Source organism: Tenrec ecaudatus, chromosome 3, assembly GCF_050624435.1.
Source record: "Tenrec ecaudatus isolate mTenEca1 chromosome 3, mTenEca1.hap1, whole genome shotgun sequence".
NCBI classification, from domain to species: domain Eukaryota; kingdom Metazoa; phylum Chordata; class Mammalia; order Afrosoricida; family Tenrecidae; genus Tenrec; species Tenrec ecaudatus.
In genome coordinates this window covers 151,536,188-151,557,250 of record NC_134532.1, presented here as the reverse complement: position 1 = coordinate 151,557,250, position 21,063 = coordinate 151,536,188, and the positions used below count along the sequence as shown (strand labels likewise).

The following is a 21,063-nucleotide window of genomic DNA, read 5'->3' as shown; positions in this document are numbered from 1 at the left end:
CTTTGGCTCTCATGAGCTTGTTTTAATTTTCATCAGTATCAACTTTAATTAACATATAAGCAATTTAGTGCTCTGCAGTTGCACCTAGATGTGTTCTGAAAAATGACACCAAACTTTTCCAAAATGTCCTACAGATTTGATTTGTGCATATTCCCTCTAGCTAAGTCCAGGGTATTTCACTATTTATATTGTTGCAAGAAGGCATTTCCAATGACTATGTTGGTCCTGAAAGATTTTGTAATAACATGTCCAGAGTTGTTTCTGTCACCAAGGCAACTACAGATTTTTCTTTATTTCTAACTTCCACATTCTAATCACCAGTAAGCATCAATGCATCCGGATTGTTAATCAATTTTAGGCTGCAAAAGTTCATTAAAAATACCAAAAAGACTTTTAATTCCCTTATCTTTGGCAAATATTTAAATCCAGCTAAGTATACTGTGAAATAAGTCATGTTTCTACTACTGGTTCCATACAGCATTCAGAATAGCAACTTTTCAGAAGAATATCTAAATAATGAAAATAAAATTATAAGTGCGTACCATAAACCAAGATAAAAAATACTTAAGAACAGAGATTATTTGTTCATCAAAAGAAGTATCAGAAGTCAGACAAATCAAACTGAATTACTCAAAAGTAAGAGTAGGAAATAAAATCTGAAGCATTCCCAGGTAAAATGGTCATATGTCTCCAACTTAATTTCAAATAATTCAGAAAAAGACAATGTAGGAGCATGTACACAGACAGATACACTAGGGAAGAGGAACGTGGTTTAACATGTTATCAATGGCTTATTCTGCGGAAAATATGCAAGAGTTACTTAAGCTATTCTCTCTCTACCAGCTTAAATTGTAAAAAGAAAGAGGTTAGATTGAAGAGAAATAATCAAGCAGCAATGTGTGACCCTTGTTTAGACCTGAATGAAAAGGGAGAAGACTGAAATGATGTTTGGGCTCAACTGGGTTCACATGAATGTGGGTTGTATGTCGATATATTTTTGGATTATGCTGACAAATTAGGAATGTAGCAGTGGCCTTGTCATTATGTAAGGGAATATATCTTTAGTCTTACATGATGCAAATTGAACTTTTTTAGGTCTGTTGTGCTATCTGCATCTGCTTTCTAAAAGCAAACACATAAAAGTAAACGAAGTAAAATGTTTTTAAAAACTGACTAGTAGATTTAAATGAGGAAAACTGGGTATTTCACTTTTCTGCAGATCTGTAAAGGTTTCAAAACAAAAAATTGTTGAACTACACCAATGAAAGAATTTAGTGGCCTCAATGATAATGAGTATCATCAGCAAGATAGCAGTATATATCAAAAGGTACAAATCTTTTTTTTGTTTGTTTTGGTTTTTTTTTGGTACAAATCTTTAAATCCGGTCTAAAATGATCTACAAACAAGCCAACAAATCTGAGCAAAACAATAAATTTAAAACTTTATATAAATTTTATTCAAGAGTTCTTAAAACACTGTATTATCTAAAGTAAAGCTTAAAAATCCACTCTTATTATTATTAATTTCTCTTCTTCTGAGAATTCATTTAACCAGAGCATTTCAATGAATGGTCAAGCACATTTCTTTCACATTTTTATGAACAAGGAAATTAAAAGCCATCTTTGTTTTTATACCTATAAATTGGTAGATACAGACATTTTAAGAAAACTATTTTTAAAAAATAAATAAATCAAAATATTTATCTTTATGCTCAGAAAACACTGTCAGAGCCAGTAAATATTTAGAGATCCAGAGAAGTTCAAGTAAAAACATATAAAATCTTTTGAAAAATATAAAATATTTCAAAACTTTTGGTCATTGACAATTTTAAAATGTTTGTATCTCTTAACACTCATTAGCATATAGTCAAAATTTACCTATAGTAATTAAATCAAATTTCCCAAGTTTCACTATGGAGTCTCATATTTTTAAGATCCCCTCACCCCACCCCACCCCACCGCCTAGAGTCTCATTTCTAAAGCAATGGGAAAATAGAATTAGTGCTTCTTATCAGTATCATTCTCAATCATTCATACCATTCTTCAAAACAAAACAAACAGCAGTGGCAAGCAGTAGCAACCAGATACATGGTCTCATTTACTTCTTAGACTCATCTTGAGTGGTGGGGATTAAATTCAATTTTACTGATCGAAAAAATAAAAGTTCACTGAAGCAAATTATTAATTGCTTGCCTGGTGACAAAAGCAGGTAGGAAAATTAATTTCAATAGAGCCTCAAGAAAAAAATTAATTATTGTTAATTATTAAGTTTAATACATGGCCACTGGGTGTATTATAAAAGGAATTCTTTCGTCATCCTATTTTTTCTATTTTATACATCTTCGATTGTATCAAGTCAATGGACACAATGTCAAACACCCCCCCATCCCCCCTCCACGCACACATTTTCAAAACTGTAATAACTGTTTACAGGAGTAGAAAGCCCAATCTTTTTTCCACAAAGCTGCTGGTAGTCTCGAACTCCTGACCATTACTTTCCAATCTTCATTATATTTTTCTTCCTTATATATTTTTTTCAAAAGCCGTATTCTTCTGCTGGGGATGGTGGATGTACTTCTGAATCACAGAGATCGTATAAAACAAGGTAGAACTGCTGCTGTGGGTTTCCAAGACTGTAACTTCACAGAAGCACAAAGTCTCATCTTCTACCTGAGGAGTGGCTGGTGGTTCCAAACTGTTGACCTTGTGGTTTGCAGAGTAACATGTAACCCACTATACCACCAGGGCTCCTTCTCGTCAGCTTTAAAAAAACTGTTTTTCATAGAATACAGCTTTGAATAATAAGGTACTTTAATTTTTCATTGTAAACCATACAGTTGAGACCAAAACGTGATACTGAGCTCTTCCTTTATGAAATATTCTAAGGACAACGGTCACAGACTCTGGCAGTGTTGTATTCTGCTGTACATGGGGCTGGTCTGAGTTGGAACCAACTCAATGAGACCGAACCACAAGGACATCTCCTGGCCTTATGTTTAAATAATCCAGGTTAAATAATACCGTTCAACTATATTCCCTTCATCCCATTTAAGGTGCCTGCCTAATAGATTTGATCTTTAATAAATAAACAAAACAAACAAACAAATAAAGCGCTTCAGGTGGAAACTGTGAATTTCTGTTTGTATATTGTTTTCATACCTATTAGTCTGGCACATTTCTAATTTGGAATTCTAATGATTCTTAAACCACTATCATTTAATGCTACATAAGGCTTACTAATATTCCTTCTATGTGTCTATCCTTATTTGGCAAGCATTTAAAAAACTTATAACATTGTGGTAGTTACATAATCTGTCAATTTGTGAAGGGGTGGAGTCTAGCCTGTCAATCAGATCATAGCCAATAAGACCTCTATGTAGGCATGATCTTCTCCTGAGGATCCAGGGAACTCCTACCTCCCTCCCTGGAGGTGGGAGAGTCTCTCTCTCTCCCTGCAAGGTACTCCTGCTGACTAGTCAAATGGAGCGACACTGATAGAGCCAGAGCCCTGGAGCTGGAGAAGCCACGTGTAGTACCACGCCAGCAATGAGATGCTTCCACCACCACTGGATCCGTAAGACGTTCCACCCACTGGCTTATGGTCTTCCTGTATTCAGCATCATTGCATGCTGCATGAGTCTAAGGAGGGATTTTTGGACTAGTACCCACCTATGGGGTAATATTGGACTTGTAGACTTGCTTGGAACTGGGCTGGGATGTTTCCTTAATGTACACTTGCTCTTTATAAAAAGCTCTTTCTTATACACATGAGTGTCTATGAATTTATTTCTCTAGTACACCCAGACTGACACAGCAATATATAAATCTTTTCTAGACCACCAACTACTGCATTTTTAAACTGGCAATTTACTCTCATAACTGTCTTTCAATTATTTAAGTTTTTTAATTTCCTGCTTTATGTCAGTTGACTGCATTCACTATTATCTATTACAATGTTGGTAAGTGGAAGAAATTTGATTGTTAAGAAAAGATTCCAATATCTAATTCCCATAATAACCATTGAATGCCCCTAAAAAAACCTTCTCTGTATGAGAGTTGACACACTATGATTAAAAATTCATGGTTATGTGTTGTATTATGTAGATGAGATGGAAAGATCTGACAAAAACCCTGCCATGTACTATGGTTTGTTTAGGATATCTTTTTGCTATTGTGGAATGGTGGTGTAATGAACAAGAATATGTATATGTCTGTATGATTTGTGGCTCTTATTTCCCTAGATAGTGGAGCACACAGGGTACAAAGCTGTAAAAACGTCTTAGATATAATCAAACACCTTGAAAGAATTAGTCATTAGGCCTAGGGAGGAGGGGCCTCAAAATAATGACCTTGGGGAAACCAAAGTCATTGGACATAACATCATCCATGAAGACAATGTTCTAAGTTCTACTTTGGTGACCAGAAATTGGGGGTCTTGAAACTCAGGAGCACTAATGTAAGTTGCAACGCCTTAGAAGTGGTCTCTCCTTTTCTGGAGGAAAGAAAACTAAGAAAACCAAAGACACATAGAAACAATTAGTATAGTCCAAGGGTGGGCAAGGTTTTGATACAGAGAGACAAGAATTTAAAAATCATTTGAGAGCCATAAATATATTTTTACATACAAATGAAATCACCATTATCTGAATAACATTCTACAGATTTTTTCTATTTTACTTCAGAGCCACATGTATGTCATGAACACTAGACCCCAGAACCCTGAGACCTAAAGAATTAGATGATGTCCATGTATCACTAACAACCACTCCGAAAGGTATCTCTAATTAGGAACAAAACTCAAAATCATAAATTAAAAAAAAAAACAAAAAACACCACCAGGCTGACTGATCAGATAGATTGGTGGCAACTCCAGGACTGGAACTGAAACTTGCTCAGTTTTCAGTCAGACAGTAATAGAAGAACATTCCCAGACAACAAGTCGATAACGACTCCTGGTGGCCCTACAGAACAGGGTGGAATTGTACCTGTGGAATTCTGAGACTGTGACTCTTCACATGACTAGAAAGTTTCACATTTCCCCAAGGTTAGGGACTAGTGGTTTCAGCCACCAGGGATTCTATTAGTCAAAGAATGGATAGGTCTATAGCAGTAAGGCGTTAGGGATTCCTTGGAATCAGCAACATTTGAGATGAGAGCAGCATTTATCCAAGGAAAAACTTACTAAGGGTTGGGAAAGGAGGAGGGATGGAAACTGGAAACAAGGGGCAGAGTGAGGTAAGGGCCGCTCCCTTGTAGAGATTGCACTCAATAACAGGAAACAAAATATGTAAGACCTACTGAGTTAGAAATTCATTTGCTGTGAATGAGGGGTAGAGTGGAGACCGGAAGTCCATCTGTAGAAACTTGGGCATGCCCTTACAGAAGGGCCACAAGGAAGGGACAAGCCAGTTACAGTATGGCACTGAGGAAACATACAACTTTCCTCTAGTTCTTTAATGCTTCTCCCCTCACGCCCCGCCCCACCATGACCCCAATTCTGTCTTACAAATCGGGTTAGATCAGAGCATGTACACTGGAATAGATAAGCTCTCTCAACACAAGGAATCCAGAACAGATAAATCCCTCAGAACCAATAATGACAGTAGTGATATGGGGGGACGGGGGGAGAAAAGGGGAACTGATCACAATGATCTACATAATAACCCCCCCCCATGGAGATGGACAATAGAAAAGTGGGTGAAGGGAGACAGTGGCCAGTTAAGACATGAAAAAAATAATAATTTATAAATTATCAAGGGTTTGGGAGGGAGGGGGGAAAAAAGCAGAAGCTGTTACCAAGGGCTCAAGTAGGAAGAAAATGTTTTGAGAATGATGATGGCAACATATGTACAAATGTGCTTGGCATAATGGATGGATGTATGGATTGTGATAAGAGCTGTAAGAGCTCTCAATAAAATGATTTTTTTTTAAACCAAACTGATTTGCTGTTAACCTTCACGTAGTTCACAAAAAGTTTAAAATAAAATATGAACAAGTAAACCTAATAAATAATAAAATACAATCTCACCACTCACATATAACCACTGCTATCAATTTGGTGTACATTCCAGATGCTTTTCAATATACAAAAAGATATACATTCCTAGAATGGTATATTTTACAGTACACTTAAACAAACAAGTATTCATTTTGAAATGTCCCATGCTTGAACACACATGAATAATTTCAATCCTATTTTATGAAGCTTCCAAGTCCCACTTAGCTATACCCCTACACTTGGGTGTTTTAGGTTTCATTTTATTATTAATATGAATCAAATTGAATTCATATGACTAATCAGTACAAAGCACTTCAGGAGTATTTATTTAGCAAAGAGCAAGTTTGCACAAATGTTAGTGATGTTTTTGTTTATAGTTATTAAAATAAGTATTGGGCAAATTAAAAAAATTAAAAACCTACCTAGCACATGATCATTACACATTCTCCTCAGTACATATATACAGTACATAATCTCCAAGTAACCAAACATTAATAGGAAGTACAAGTGGGTTTTTTTTTTTAAGTTTTCAAGCTATTAGCTTGAAATAGCTTTGTTATAAAATCTAGGTTTCAAAAAAAATCTAGGTTTCATATAACCTACACATTTTAATAAGTTTAAAATTTGAAAATCCTCTACAAATCTCTCCTGATTTCACAGATTACCAAGGGTAAAAATTACACTGCATCATAGTAAAATCATGATGCCGCTTTAAAATTTAGAAATCCCAAACCCTGAATTCACTCGAAAAATATTTCATGTTTAAGAAACATATGCCAACTTTAATAAAGAATTATACCATATGGCACTCACCGTTTGATGCTGATGAACATGGAGTCAACAAACTGAGTGGGGAAAAATGTTGTCTGTTAAAATTAGCAGCGGCGGGTGCTCCTCCCAGGGGTGCCCCAGGTCCATACATTTGTCCTCCTGACAGATTTGAGGCAAAGTTTCCCAAATGTGTAGAAGAAGGTGTTACTGAACCATATGGTGAATCCACGTTAACAATACCTATAATGGAGATCGTAATTTACAATAGTTACACTCCAAAGAAAATCTTGAGAGGCCCACAAAATATTTTAGATTATTTTAAAAGAAATGTCCCAATGGCATTTCCTCCTCATTCTGTTGAGACCTATTTCCCCTTTTTTAAAGATGGGGGTGGTGGGATGGGGACCTATTAACAGGGAATATCTCTTCATACTTAATTTTAGTGTATTCTGAAAGGTAACAGTTCAAATTCATCAGCTACTCTGCAGGAGAAGGATGAGGCAGTGTGGCTTCTGGCCTCCTGGGGCTGAGGGCCACTGTGAGTGGCCCAATTCACCGCAGCGGGTTACTGGCCATTGCAGAACATATGTGAAGTTAACAGCAATGCTGGATTTAAATAGTTCTGAGTTGAACTTACTGGTTAAATAATCAATGATCAAGTAATTTAATACATCTCAATTATGGAGACATCTGACGACTACCATTCTCTAGCCCATAGTGGAACGTTCATCAACTGACTTCCGGTGGAAGGCATTATGAAGTTCAAAACATCACCAACTTATGGTCCTCCCTAGCACGCTTCAACTGACTCTAACCATGTGGAAATGACACTATTCTAAAATGTAGCACATCAGAAGTATGAGGCACTATGCAGGGCAACTGGGCTCCTAAAAGGATTAACAAACATCAAGACGAGCTGAGGAGATGCCGAGACGCTTTAAAACAGGGGGAAACCCAATAGGCAGTTCAGTCAAAAGCATTACACTCATATGAGCCTTCAGTAGATTTGGGGTCATAAGAAGAAAATGATCAATGTAAAAGTTCACACAGTCCTAAAGTACATATGCAGGATAAGACTAAGGCATATTCCACACTGTTGCTGAATTAACGTTGATTGCCTTGTGTGCAGTAACAGTAGCATAACTATGAAAGCCGAGATCATTTTTAGGGAATATGTATGCTAAAATGGGGGTGAGAATTATAATGTAAGAAATCTACTTTCCCGTTATTTGGTAAATTGTAATGAAGAAATGGAGACAGAGAGGAGAAGAGCAGGGACCAAGGGAAAGATATATGAAGATACAGAAGAGAGGAAGGTTTAAAAATATGTTAGGGATTGGAAAATATAAAGGCAGGATGTACACAAGTGGTAAAAATTTGGTTTATCTACTCCTTAAATTTTTATGTGGTTCACATTTTATTAAAAATAGAAACTATCTAAGGGGGGAGGGAAAAAGAAGCTAATAGGAAGGACTCAAGCAGAAAGAAAATGTTTTGAAAATGATGATGGCAACATATGTATAAATGTGTTTGATACAATTAACATATGGATTGTTATAAGAGCTGTAAGAGGCCCCAATAAAATGATTTATCAATAAAAATAAATAAAAACTAAAAGTAGGTGTGTCTAAAATATAAATTATGTAAAGTATGTATGGAACCCAAAACAATTTAAGGGGAAAAAAAGTCAAAATAATTAATACTTTAAAGAAGTTAAGAAGATAAGAGATGCTGCCTCCGTACAGATGACCTAAATCTAGCAACACTTCCCTCTGATAAGACACTGACGTCATCAATGCGGACTTTACTCCAACCAACCCAGCAGAGCACATCTATGACCTCTTAACCTTGAAACTTCCACTACCGCCTTTCTAAAATCACATCATACACTATCACAGTTTTGAATGAAGTATCACCATTCAATTTTTATCATAATAAAAATTATGAAGATTTTTTAAAATGTTAATTGTATAGTACAAGTTTTTGGTACTCAAAAAATGTTTTTGAAAGTATACAAGAAAAAAAAGCATACAAGAATATGTCAATCGATTCTCATTACAGAAATATTTACTGATCATGTGCATTATATTCTATCTGCTGCATGTAATAAACAGAAATACAAGACATAACACACAATTCTCATAAACTTAGGAAACTAAAACCCAGAATGTGATCGTCACAACATCACAGACCAAAGATTGGCAACCTTTGTATAAAGTTTCAAATACTAGATAGAATTTTAGGTTTGGGATAGCTGTTCTCACAATTACTTAACTTTGAAATTTCATCATGAAAATATCCATATACAATTTCTGTACATGAGCAGGGATAGCTGTATTCCAACTAAATTTTATGGACACTGAAATCTGAATTTCAAATTAATTTTTTGTGTGTCAAAAAATATTTTTCTTTAGATTTTCCTTCCCCGCAACAAGTTAAAAATGGAAAAAACAGACAGTAAACTAGATTTGACCGGTGGGCCACAGTGTGTCAATCTCTAGCACAGGTAATTTTGAATTACTTGAAATGCTCTTACTAAAAATCAATTATTCTAACTGCAACTTGGTCTTATGGACTGGCTCCTGCCACAGATAAAGAACATTACTGGAGAAACTGTTGCAATCTGAGAAACTAGTTTGAGGTACTGCGTCTACGTTAAGTTCTTCCTTTTGATCAACATAGCATGCTACACATTATATTTTCATTGGGGGAAGCAGAGAGGTGAATACAGTTATTCTTCAATAGACTACAACTATTTAAAAAATGAAAAGTTGAAAGGAAACAAACAAAACCAAAACAAAGCAAAAACTGTATACATCAACATCGCTCAAATTTCAACTTTCTTAGATGGAGGACCCTGGGTGGTGTCGTGGCTATGCATTGCTCTCTCAAGTCGGAGGAGAACAATTCAAAATCACAAGCTGCTCTGCAGGAGAAAGACTAGAGTTCTACTCCTATCAAGTTACAGTCTCACAAAACCCCACGGCAGCTCTACCTTGTCTTAGAACAGTGGCTAGGAGTCAGAATTGACTTGATGGCATAAGTTTAATTATGTTTTGCAGGGGTATGTGTGCAGTGTTATTTAAGACAGTAGTTCTTTGTCCAAACATGCCTGAATACCTCTTGTAATACAGTGAGTATGACTGAAGGAATTTTAAATTTCACTGAATTTTAACTGATTTAAATTTAATCAACATGTATGGCTAGTGGTTACTGCATTATGCTTTAATTGTGTTTTTAAAACAGGTATAAAAATCCAATTTTTAAAACCTTTCCCAATAATTTGTATTTGTAAAAGCAAACTTCTGGTGTCATTAAACAGCACAGGTTGTACAATAGCTAACTGCTCAGCTGCTACTCAAAAGGTTGACAGTTTGAACCACTCAGTAACACTATGGGACAAAAATGTGGCCTTTTGTTTCCTTACAGATTTAAACCCTCAAAAAACCCTGTGGGGCAGTTCTGTTTAGTCCTAAAGGGTCACACTATGAACAAGAAACAATTCAATAGCAGTAGGTTTCAGTCTGGGAGCCACTGTCTCACTAAAGTATAAGCACACAAGAGGAAATCAACAGGTAGTATTAAAAACCCATAGAATCATTTATGATACAGAATCGAGATGTGAGGCTACTACTACTCAAGATCGCCTCTTTAAAGTGGTATTTCTATCTCTCTACACCTTCCCCAGAGAATTCTGCATTCTTTAATTGATACCACATCAAAATTAATTTGCCATGTTCAAGGGACTCAAATCATATTCTTTTTCAATGCTCTTCTTGGGGAATAAAAAAGCAGTTCAAAGGGACAAAATCAGGATGGTAGAAAATGAGGAAAGATGTTCTAATGAAGTCCTTAAAAGACAGCCCTGGCTACACTCATAGGACAAACATGCTATAGCTGAGATATATAAAAACAAAAAAAACCCCACAAAACCTCCTTTGTGCAACTTTCCTGACCTTTTCTTACCAATACAGTTTTTAATTTTCTTAAAACTGCTTCATGACAAGGTCTTGTGACCATCCCATTTGCTTCAAGAAACTATCAAAAAGATTACACCCTTGGGAACTCACCAAACAATCACCATAACCTTCTGAGCTGAGCTCTGTCTTGAATTTAACTGGCACCATATCCCTCAGAAGTCTCTGTTTTTATTGGCTCTTTACTTTGAAGGCACCCTAATAAGACTAAGACAAGTATATTACTGAAAGAACTCGCCTACAGTCATCCACAATTGCAGAGACAGGTTTCAATATGCTGGCTCTGGAATACACCCATCAACTCGACTACTGTAATATCTACAGTAAGGGATTTTTTTTGAGGGTGAGAAAAAGGCCTGATGAAATTTAACTATTAGAAATTCAAGCTAAAATCCAAAACAGTTTTTCAAAAAGAGCCAAAAACATAGTAACAGTATTGCCGTAAACATACATAATACAGTAGCATTTGTGTTAACCAATGACAAGAATCTGTGTCCCTAAGGTTCAGTCCCGGAGCAAAAATATTAGAAAATGGGCAGGGGTTCTTATAAAACCTATATAACTAACTGCATAACCGCAAAATAGCAGAAAACACAAACTCACCTGAGGGGCTTGGAGCAGGTCTCTGTAATGGCGGCCTGAAACCTGGAGCTTTGGAAGTATCAGGCTGATGTAAAGGATCTGAATTTGGCAAATACGAGGATTTTCCTGATAGCATAGATTCTGGTGTTGACTGAGATGAAAGAACAGATCCTCCCCAGAAGGCATGAGCAGAAGTAGGGTTGTTCTCAAATAATGTGCTAAAGGGCCCAAATGGTAAGGGGGCACTGAAATTGGGAGCGATAGGCTTATTTGCTGGATGTATTGAATTCTGGCAAGCACTTTGTGTACTTAAGGTCGAAGGTAGCTGGACAGAAGAGGGAACACTGTGAGGTCTTTTAATGTGATTGACACTGAGGACTGCAACAGATGAATTTTGCACTGGAGCTGGATTCTTGTGAGGGGCAGTTGTGCCATGAGAAGGTGGTCTAATAGCAGGGGTTTCCACTTTAGGAGCAGGCTGGGGGCATCCCCCCTGTGTCTGAGGCATAGGGTAAGTCACTGGGGCAGTAGAAGGCACCGCCACTGGAGCAGAACTTGGGGCTGTTAACGGAGGAACAGTCATTCTAACTTCTGGGGGAGGAACCTGAGACTGTGGGGGAGGTGGTCTTGGCCCCTGAGAAACAGATCCCAGAGGCTGCTGTGGAGCAGAATGGACTGATGAAGTCCCAGAAGAACTGCTGTTCTTTGGAGGTCTATTGTTTGCTGTTTCTACCACTGGTGGACTACCTGCTTCTTGTTCAGAGGAAGCTGCTCCTTTGTTTGGAGATGCTGTTCCACAATCCAAAGGGCTACTTCCAGAAACCCCTCCTGGCTGAGCTGGTGGAGATGGGGAAGATGGGGATGATACTGGGTAGTGTTCTTTGGCAGTAGGCATGGGGTATGTGGCATTTGTGGGTGCAGTGCTGTTGTTGCTAGCTGTGGTTGTAACTGTTGTGGTGGTGGCATTGGATGTCTTCACAACTGTAACGAAAAGCTGCCTTCTGACCGAAGGTGAACTTGGACTGCCATTTGTATTTGTGCCAGGCACCGTTGAAGCTGATGAACTGGTTGTAGTTGTTGGACTTGAAGTTAAAGGACCTGCTGGATTCACCTGAGAACCACTGCTATTCTGATTGCTATGGCGAGGCACCATGTGAGGCTTAGGCGAGTTAGTAGCTCTGGCAGGGCTCAACGGCCTGACAGGAAAGGGACCCCAAGTGGACTGAGCTGGTGGAAAAGTCCCTCCAAAGTGGGTCATGGGCAACCTTGGTGGACGGATCTGCTGGAAAGTCTGCGCAAGCAAAGCATGTGCCAACTGTGGAGGAGGATACGCTAATGGAAGCGAAACTGGAAAACCAGGCCTGACATTATTCACAGGGTTCTTCATGGCTTTATGAGCGGCTGCAGAGGAAAGTGCGGGCACGGTGAGTGCTGCGGCAGTTTGGGATGTGGATGAGAGGGCGACCGTGGTCATTTTTATTCCCATCAAGGAACTGCTAGCAGCAGTGGTGGCAGGAGCGGACGGCCCTATTTTGGAATTTGCAGAGGAGCTCTTCAAGCGGTTCTTTGGAATAAGTTCATCAATTTCTTTGTCGGGGTCCTTGATCAGAGCATTGATCAACTGGGTTGCCTGTCTTGTTGATTCAGTGCCACCCCTAAAAGTAATTTTAAAAACAAATTAAAATAGGCCAAATTTCCTCTATGTTTTAACACATACAGCCTAAATTCATTTCTGTGTGTGGACTGTGAATATATCCACAGAGTACAGATAACAAGAATTATGCAGCAATCTTCTACTCATTCTTGAAACATTCTGCAAGCAAAGTAATAAATGTCCACAATTACTGTTTTCCAAGGATATAGTAAATCCTCAAAACTCCTTGACACTTCCATTAAGAAGCCATTTTCCACAGTAATATATATTAGTTAGAAAAACCACTGCATTTGAAAGACTCTGTAGTCCATGTTGCCATAAATTTAAATATTTAAATACAGTTAATCAAAGAAAGCAGTATATTTCTAGGAGTATTTTAACTTAAAACATGGTTCCTGAGATAATCTCATCTATATATTCACTAGTGATTTCTCTGTTAGTAAAATACATGTTGTTACTTCCCCTGGAAAAATGTCTCAATCTGAGGAAATGATCCTGATAATGTCAATAATGTCCATAAACCTCACGACGGATCATCAGGGAAGCGGCTGACTGATTTTAAGTATCTTCTTCCCTCTTTCCTAGAGAAGGTGGGCTGTAGCTAGCCCACGATCACAGGGCAGGGGGGCAGAGGACGAGTAGAAAATATGGGTGGCTAACTGCCTCCTTCCCTCTAGAGCAGGCTATAACTACCAACCTTTGCAAAGGCATTTCTCTCTCCTACTTGTCATCCCCAAGCAGATCAGATCATTTCAACAGGATTTAGATTCCACTAACGTCACTGAATAATAGCTTCATACAGTCTTATTTAGGCTATCATCTTTGAGGACATTCAGTACAGACCCTTTCATGATTTACTCAAAATAACTTTATTTTCACTTCAAATTTAAACTACTAAGTTCATATCCTATGGCCACAATCTCAGATCAAACAAATCTCAAATACTAATTTCAGAGAAAGATGGAAGCCAGCTTAAAATATGATCATTTAAAAAACAAACCAGTTGCGGTTGCGACAATTCTGACTCACGGCAACCCCTTCTGTGCCCCCTCTGGAGATGGCCAGGGCTTTCCTCCAAAGCACCCCCAGCTCGTTCACCCCAACCTTTCAGCTGGTCATCTAGTTCTTCACTGTGTGCGCCACCCAGAGACAACTTGACAAAACTACATTCATTCAGAAAAATCTCAGATATATTTTTAAGAATACGCTAGGCCCTTACTCCACCTACACGTAACAAGATTTGTTTAAAACACTTCACAAGTGCATAGTACTAACCCTGTTTATGTGTTATTAAATGTAAAGCTCCACTAAAAACTCAAATGGTTCTATTTCCTCAAACCACAGGGCAATAAGACAGAAAGGAAGAACATATAAGAGACAAGTTTTGCCTTATAGTTATTATCCGGTCTCCCGTCTTGTCTTTCTGCTTATCAATATCTATGTGTGCACCAGTGAACTCTCGAATGGCATTGATATTACAGCCTCCTCTTCCAATCACTCTGGAAATCACAGTAGATGGAACAGACACTTTCTTTGACCTTTTAAAACAAAAGCAGTAAAGATGAACTTAGATAAATCACTAATACAGTGGCTATAATTAAAATAAGGAAAAAGTAATACTAAAATGTCACGTCTTCCAACTAGTCCACCGGGGTGAACAGAGAGCAACTGAGAGAAATAAATAAAATTAACAAATATATAAATAAATACATTTCTAACTGATTACCAAACCTTGTTTGCTTTCCTGCAATTCACTCTTACCTTTTTTAAAAACACCTTTACCGAGTTATCACTTACATTCCATAAAGTTCACCTATATTAAGCATACAATTTAATGGCTTCAAGTATATTTTCAGATCTGTACAACCATTACCACAATCTACTTTCAGAACAATTTATCATCCCTGCCAAAGGGACCTTAAATACATTATTAGTTGACTGACCACTTCCTTAGGCAACATAAAGAATTTGTATTTTTAAAACAGTACGTATTGTGTTGCATCTCTCACAACATCTGTAAAGTGCCTAATAGGTAGACATGTACTGTGCTAATGCAAACATTAATAATGGTAAAGAAGGTAGGCCTGGGTTCCTACGCACATGTGAGGGGGCTTCAAAAAGTCCGTGGGAAAATTCTATTACCTTTTAATTCCATTTTTCCATTAACTTATTGAATCCCTCTCATATATGGACTAGCTGGATACCATATTAAGAGAACTCTCGGTTAAAATCCATTAAGCATTCCTTAGATGCCTACTACATACATATTGGGCTCCAAAATTCAAAGTTGCATAAGATAACAATCTAGTCTTTTTCTTTTTTTTAATCTACAGTCTTAAAAGAATCACAATACCTGTGTGGTCCAATAAGCTACCATAAGTACCAAACTTTTAATGTTCATTCTCCGAATTAGAAAGTAATGACACCACTCCCTCCACACACCCCCCCCCCCCCCGTCTAAATCGCAGTGCCACCTCAGCTGGGCTCCCACCAATCGGCTAGTAACCACCAGACCAGAAGGAGAGTTCAGTCCACAAAGAGTAAGGAAAACCATCAGAAGAACAGTCACTGACCTTCTGACCACTTCTTTCCATCCTTCTTCCCGCTTTTGTCCACGCTTAGGGCTTGCTACTGTTAACTTCCCATTTGGGGAGGAAAGGGGAGATGGCCCAGATTTTGTGCAAGTGGACAGAGAATTACTGGTCACTTCACTGATGGTCTCCGACAATCTTTACAGGAGGGTAGGAAAAGTACATTAAATACTGAACAGATGTAGTTAATTGATTTTTATCCTTTTATATTTAGATTATACATGGTGAGGTGAGGGCCAAGTTTTCACTTTTCTTCAGGATTTGAAAGGCCAGTGTAAAGAGGTACTATCTCCCTCCACCCCCCCTCACTGCCACAGAGCTCATGCCAACTCCTAGTGACCCTGCAGGGCAGAGGAGGACTGCAGCTGTGGGTTTCTGAGCCTGTAAACTTAGGGAAGCAGAAAGCCCCATTTTCCTCCAGCGCAGTGGCTAGTGGTTTCCAACAGCTGACCATTTGGTTAGCAATCTAATGCACAGCTCTATCTGAGGATCAAATTTACCAAAGTTGAATCACAAAATTGAAACCTTCAACAACCAAAATCAATACTTTCAATACCTAAATTTATCAGTCAAAGAGAAATTATATAGCAGAAATCATTCAATATTCATAAATAAAATCTCTAGGAATAACTGTCTAATTAAAATTGTGTCTTCATTGGCATAAATGAAAATCTTTTCCAAAAAAAAGCCAATGCAAATTGCTAATTTGGTTGTATTACTAACAAATTTGGCAACAAAATTTTAATGAAGACATTTGAGCCCAGGTCCATCTAGTCGATTCTAAGCCACAGGGGACCTCGGGAGGAGGGGGGAGGGGGCGGCGAGGGGGCAGAGTAGAACTGCCCTGGCGGGTCTCCAAGGCAGCAGCAGACTGCCCTAGCTTTCTCCAGTGGAGACCTTTCGGGTAGCAGTCGGGGAGCACTGTGCACAGGAAAACAAACATTAGAACTAACTTTATTGATGTTTTGCCAGAAATTGACTTTCTCTCCTCCTTTGGAAATGTAACCAGAACCGATGGCTGCTTCTTGCTGCTCACAGTGGCGGCAACCACAGCTGGTGACTGACTGTCACTCTTCCGGCTGCTGTTGCTGTTGCTGCTTTCATCGCTGCAGCTGGAAATCCTCATGTTATCACTGTCCCCGCTCTCACTGGTACTGCTGCTTTTGGAGTCTCCATTAGCTTTTTCTGGCTGAGTGTATGAAATTGGTAGTGGATCATCAAATATAATTTGAACATTCTCTGGAGTAATCTTGTTTTTCCTGCTTTTCCTCTTTGAACTGGTTGTAGTTATGGTGTTATTCCTTTTACCGTGGGCACCTGCCAACGTTGTCCAGGTTGCAGATATACCTATAGTAGTAGTGGTTGTGGCACTTGGAGGCTCTGTCAAGACTTCAGGCTCATCTGTAAAATTAGCAACATTGAATTAGCAAGTGTTAACCACTCCCAGAATATACGTGGCACTGGGTATTTGAAACAAGCAAGATTCTCCAGAGTGACTGAACCAAAAAGAACTAGCTGACTTTCAACCATTTCAGAAGGCAGCACATGAGCAAGAACTAATGATGCTAAAGGAAGAAAGTTCAAGCTGCACTGAAAGCATCAGCCAAAAACAAGACTCCAGGAATTGATACAATTCCAATTATATCCTGATCCTGGTTTGTTGTAACTCCCTGATAAATCCCCACAATTTTGAGGGGGGGAAAAACAGGCAAAATTTAAAAACCAGGCAGATACATAATGGCTAAGATATAAAATCGTTAGTCATTTCGGCATTCATTGGTAATGAGTTAGTTATGAGTGATATGTTCTCAAATCTCTATTCCTAAGTCCTGTCCACAGCACAGCAGGTAGATTGTAAAGAATATTTCTGAGATAATGTAAGTGCTACGATATAATAATGTTATTCTAGTTGTACCAAATAAGGCCCCTAATACTGAGAAATGCATGATCAAATGTTTAGGGTTGATTCTGCATGACAGATATAGCTTACAAGCAAATTCTTCCAAATGCAAGAGGGGAGAATGGAAAGGGGAGAGGGAAGGATTAAAAAGGAGATGCCACAAATGCATCAGATGTTCTTGGGTAAGTATTTAAGTGACAACGGGTTTTCATTAACAACAACAACAACCAAAGTACATACCTATTTGGTGATTTAATGGCAATAGTTCCTCCCCACACCAATCCCACCTAAAATCACACCACCACCACCCCACCGCATTCCGTTACAATCATAAGAAACTCATTCGTGCACCAATGGAAACTACCCAAAGGTTCACAGATATAATTCAAAGCTTCACTGAACTTAGGTGTCAAATCATCTTTTAATGACAGCCTAAAAATAGGCAAGCCTCCACCACAGAACCCATATGAAGCAATTCTCCTCTATCCCATAGGGTCTCTGTGGGTTGGGATTGACTGGAGGGCAGTTGGTAAGCTGTATTAATCAGTTGAAAAATATATTGAATATAGTAAAAACAAAGTAAATAAATAGGCACTTCTAAATGTGGTCTGGATTATACACGATACTACAGAATTGCTGTCATTTTTAAGAATCATAAATGGCATCATAATTATGAAAACAAATGTCATGCTGTGTATGTATGCATGTTGAAATATTTACAGAGGACTGTGAGGCTATCAGGGTTTACTTTCAAATGCCTCATAAAATGTGTATGTATATTTGTGAGAAAAAGTAAAAACATAGGAAGATGTTAACAATAAGGGAGGATACTGAAGTGCTGGTTTATCTTTCTTTCGATTTACCTGTAGGATTGAAATCTTCTTATGAGGGGGGAAAAGTCTGTAGTTACTTATTTTTAGACTCTTTTAGAAATCCATTTCCCCTTTAATTGACTGGATAGTTAAACAAATATAATTTGCCCTAGAAAGTAATAGTTGTTTAAAAAAATACCTTCAACTTTAAGCTTTTGTTTTTCTTGAGCAGCTTGGAGTTCAAAGTTCTCTTTATTTTTCGCTTCAATCTCCTCTAGTTTTCTCCTTTGTTCCTCCTTTTTCTTTCTTCTTTTCTCCTTTCTCTTTTCCCTTTTGGCAGCCAAAGCCAGCCTCCGGCTTTCTTCCCTTAACTGTTAAAGGATCAATATAATAGTCACTGGAATATGCCAATGGTTAAAACAATTGTCACATAATGTCATTTTGTCACCAGGGAACCAGGGAACCAGGATACCATAAAATTAAAATCCAACTAGTTTACTTCACCATTTGATCAAGATCAGATTCAAAATACGCCAAAGAGACAATATTTTTCATATACCAAGATCCAGTCAATGATAAAAATGCACTCTAAATTTAAAACAGGAAAATAATAAACAGATATAAAGTCATATAACCATTTAGGAAATATCAATTACAGTAACAAGGCATTACATTTTGTTAGGTGCTCCACTCTCGTGATGGGCGACACGTGGGGCTGCCAGTGGCAGAATGGAAGGGCAGTGCGTAGAACCCACCAAGGGCTGCAAGGGGAAGCGTTGAGGCTGTCTGACCCCAGAACGCCTTGCAGCCTCAGAAACCACGGACGGACAGCTCTACTCTGTCCCTGACACTTGATGCATACGTCAGAACTGACTCACTGGCAGTGAGTGAGAGCTTCTTTTTTTTTAATTATTATTACTAAACAAAGACTACAGATTGGCAAAATTTGGGCAAATGAGTTCTTTTGTGCTGGTGGGCATCTCACATTTTGGCGAAGATCATATGAAAGTCATTTATTAAAATGGAAAAAACAAAACAGCTTATCCTAAGAACTTGCTAAAGAAAATGACTCCATGCAGTGAAAAATGACAGTAACACTTTCTAGAAAATTGACTACAGTAGCAATAAAGAAAAACAAAATCATAGAGGAGAGATAAAATTAACAGTAGTACAAGTTCAACAGAATACTAGGCCGTCATTCATTGAAAGTAGCATAAATCTCTACATATTATGGGGACTAGGCACAATTTACATGTGTTACAAAATTACACTGCGAGAAAATCCTTTATGTGATTCTGAGTCAGAAGCAACTCCAAGCAATGAAACGGACTTGTGATTTTGGTTCTTTGTAAAAGAAATGCTGAAAAGGTATAAATCAAAGGTTTAAAGGTGAGTATCTTCAGAGTATTTCTATTTTACCTTACTGCACCTATTGCTGAGTTAATTCTGACTCCAAGTGAACCTACAAACATGTTTCTGAGGCTGCCAATCATTACAGTAGTAGACGCCTCATCTTCTTCCCTGGAGGATTTAGTGGATGTGAACCTCCTACTTTGTGGTTAACCATCTAATGCTTACCCAACAGCGGCACCAAGGGTTCTTACTTTATTCTGTTAATATTAGTGTTTACCAATTTCATAAGTAAAACCAGAATTGTTGGTAGCTGTCTAGTCCAGTCTGCCTTATGCCATAAGCCCCCAAAGGAACAGACCTGTTCCACAGGCTTCCAAGGTTTACTGGGGAAACTGTTCCTGGCAACTGAAATGCTGTACACCTTGGGGCACTGCACTGCAGTTACATTGTGAGGTAAGAAAAAAGCCTTGGGTCTGAAAAGGTTTTATGAGAACTGCCTTTTTAAAAAAGGCAAATTCATTTTGGGAAATAATACAACAGATAAATGTTGAAGATATAGATATTTCCCCTGCATAGTACACTGCAAAAGACGCAGATTCCCATTTGGAGCCCTTTCTCAAGTACTGGCTGGATCAAGAAACTAGAATTGGTGAGGTCCACTCCCTGAGTGCAGGGGAGGAGGTCTAGTATCTGATTGGCCAGTTTGAAAACGAAATTGAGCATGCGTGATTCAGCCTATTAGAGCTCCTTGTTTTTGTGTCTCTTTCTGCCTGTCCACAGAAAACCTGCTCTCTGCTTTCTTCCCTGCCTGCAGTCCCAAGGGAAGCCTATGGATAGCCCACTCAGCTCTAACAGAATGTAAGTACAATGAGAACTGGAGTAAAAACAGGGTAAAGGCTGAACCAAAGGGGCTGAGCTTAGTAACGGGTAGAACTATAGAAATCTTCTCGTTAAGAATTTGAAATGATGAAATTGTTTTTATCTCCATAGCTGAATAAGCAGAACAGCCTTAAGAAGAAAGGTACAGGAAATAAATTTTGGCAACCAAAATAGCAAATGAAGTGTGAGGCTTTGGGGTTAGACACAATGGATTTCGCTAAACTGTTTAAGAGTTAAAATCTGAGGGCTTAAATAGAAAATGTTTTGAAAATGATGATGGCAACATATGTACAAATGTGCTTGACACAATGGATGGATGGGTGGATTGTGATGAGATGTAAGAACCCCCAATAAAGTGACTTTAAAAAAAGAAATAGAAAAAGCTTAAACCTGGAAAGTAGTCCTGGGTTTAGGTGTGGCCTATAAACTGGCCTGTTTCACTGGGGGCAACGGACTCCAGGCTATAGTGGGTGGACGAACTTTACATAGGCAAGTTTAAAAACGTTTGTCTGCTGAGTCTGGCCCTGAGGCAATGTCTGGGTTATCT

At 38.3% G+C, this 21,063-nt stretch overlaps 1 protein-coding gene across 5 annotated transcripts in view; it reads right to left on the bottom strand.

The window, feature by feature from the left end:
* ANKRD17 (ankyrin repeat domain 17) overlaps positions 1-21,063 on the bottom strand; it is a 158,460-nt gene that overhangs the window by 8,695 nt on the left and 128,702 nt on the right. For all 5 annotated transcript variants that reach the window (XM_075544211.1, XM_075544210.1, XM_075544213.1 and 2 more), the window contains 6 exons: positions 18,484-18,655; positions 16,526-16,973; positions 15,555-15,710; positions 14,370-14,519; positions 11,349-12,982; positions 6,811-7,008 (listed from right to left, as the gene is read on the bottom strand). In XM_075544211.1, the coding sequence (XP_075400326.1) occupies positions 6,811-7,008; positions 11,349-12,982; positions 14,370-14,519; positions 15,555-15,710; positions 16,526-16,973; positions 18,484-18,655 (2,758 nt within the window). The remainder of the gene's footprint in view (positions 1-6,810; positions 7,009-11,348; positions 12,983-14,369; positions 14,520-15,554; positions 15,711-16,525; positions 16,974-18,483; positions 18,656-21,063) is intronic.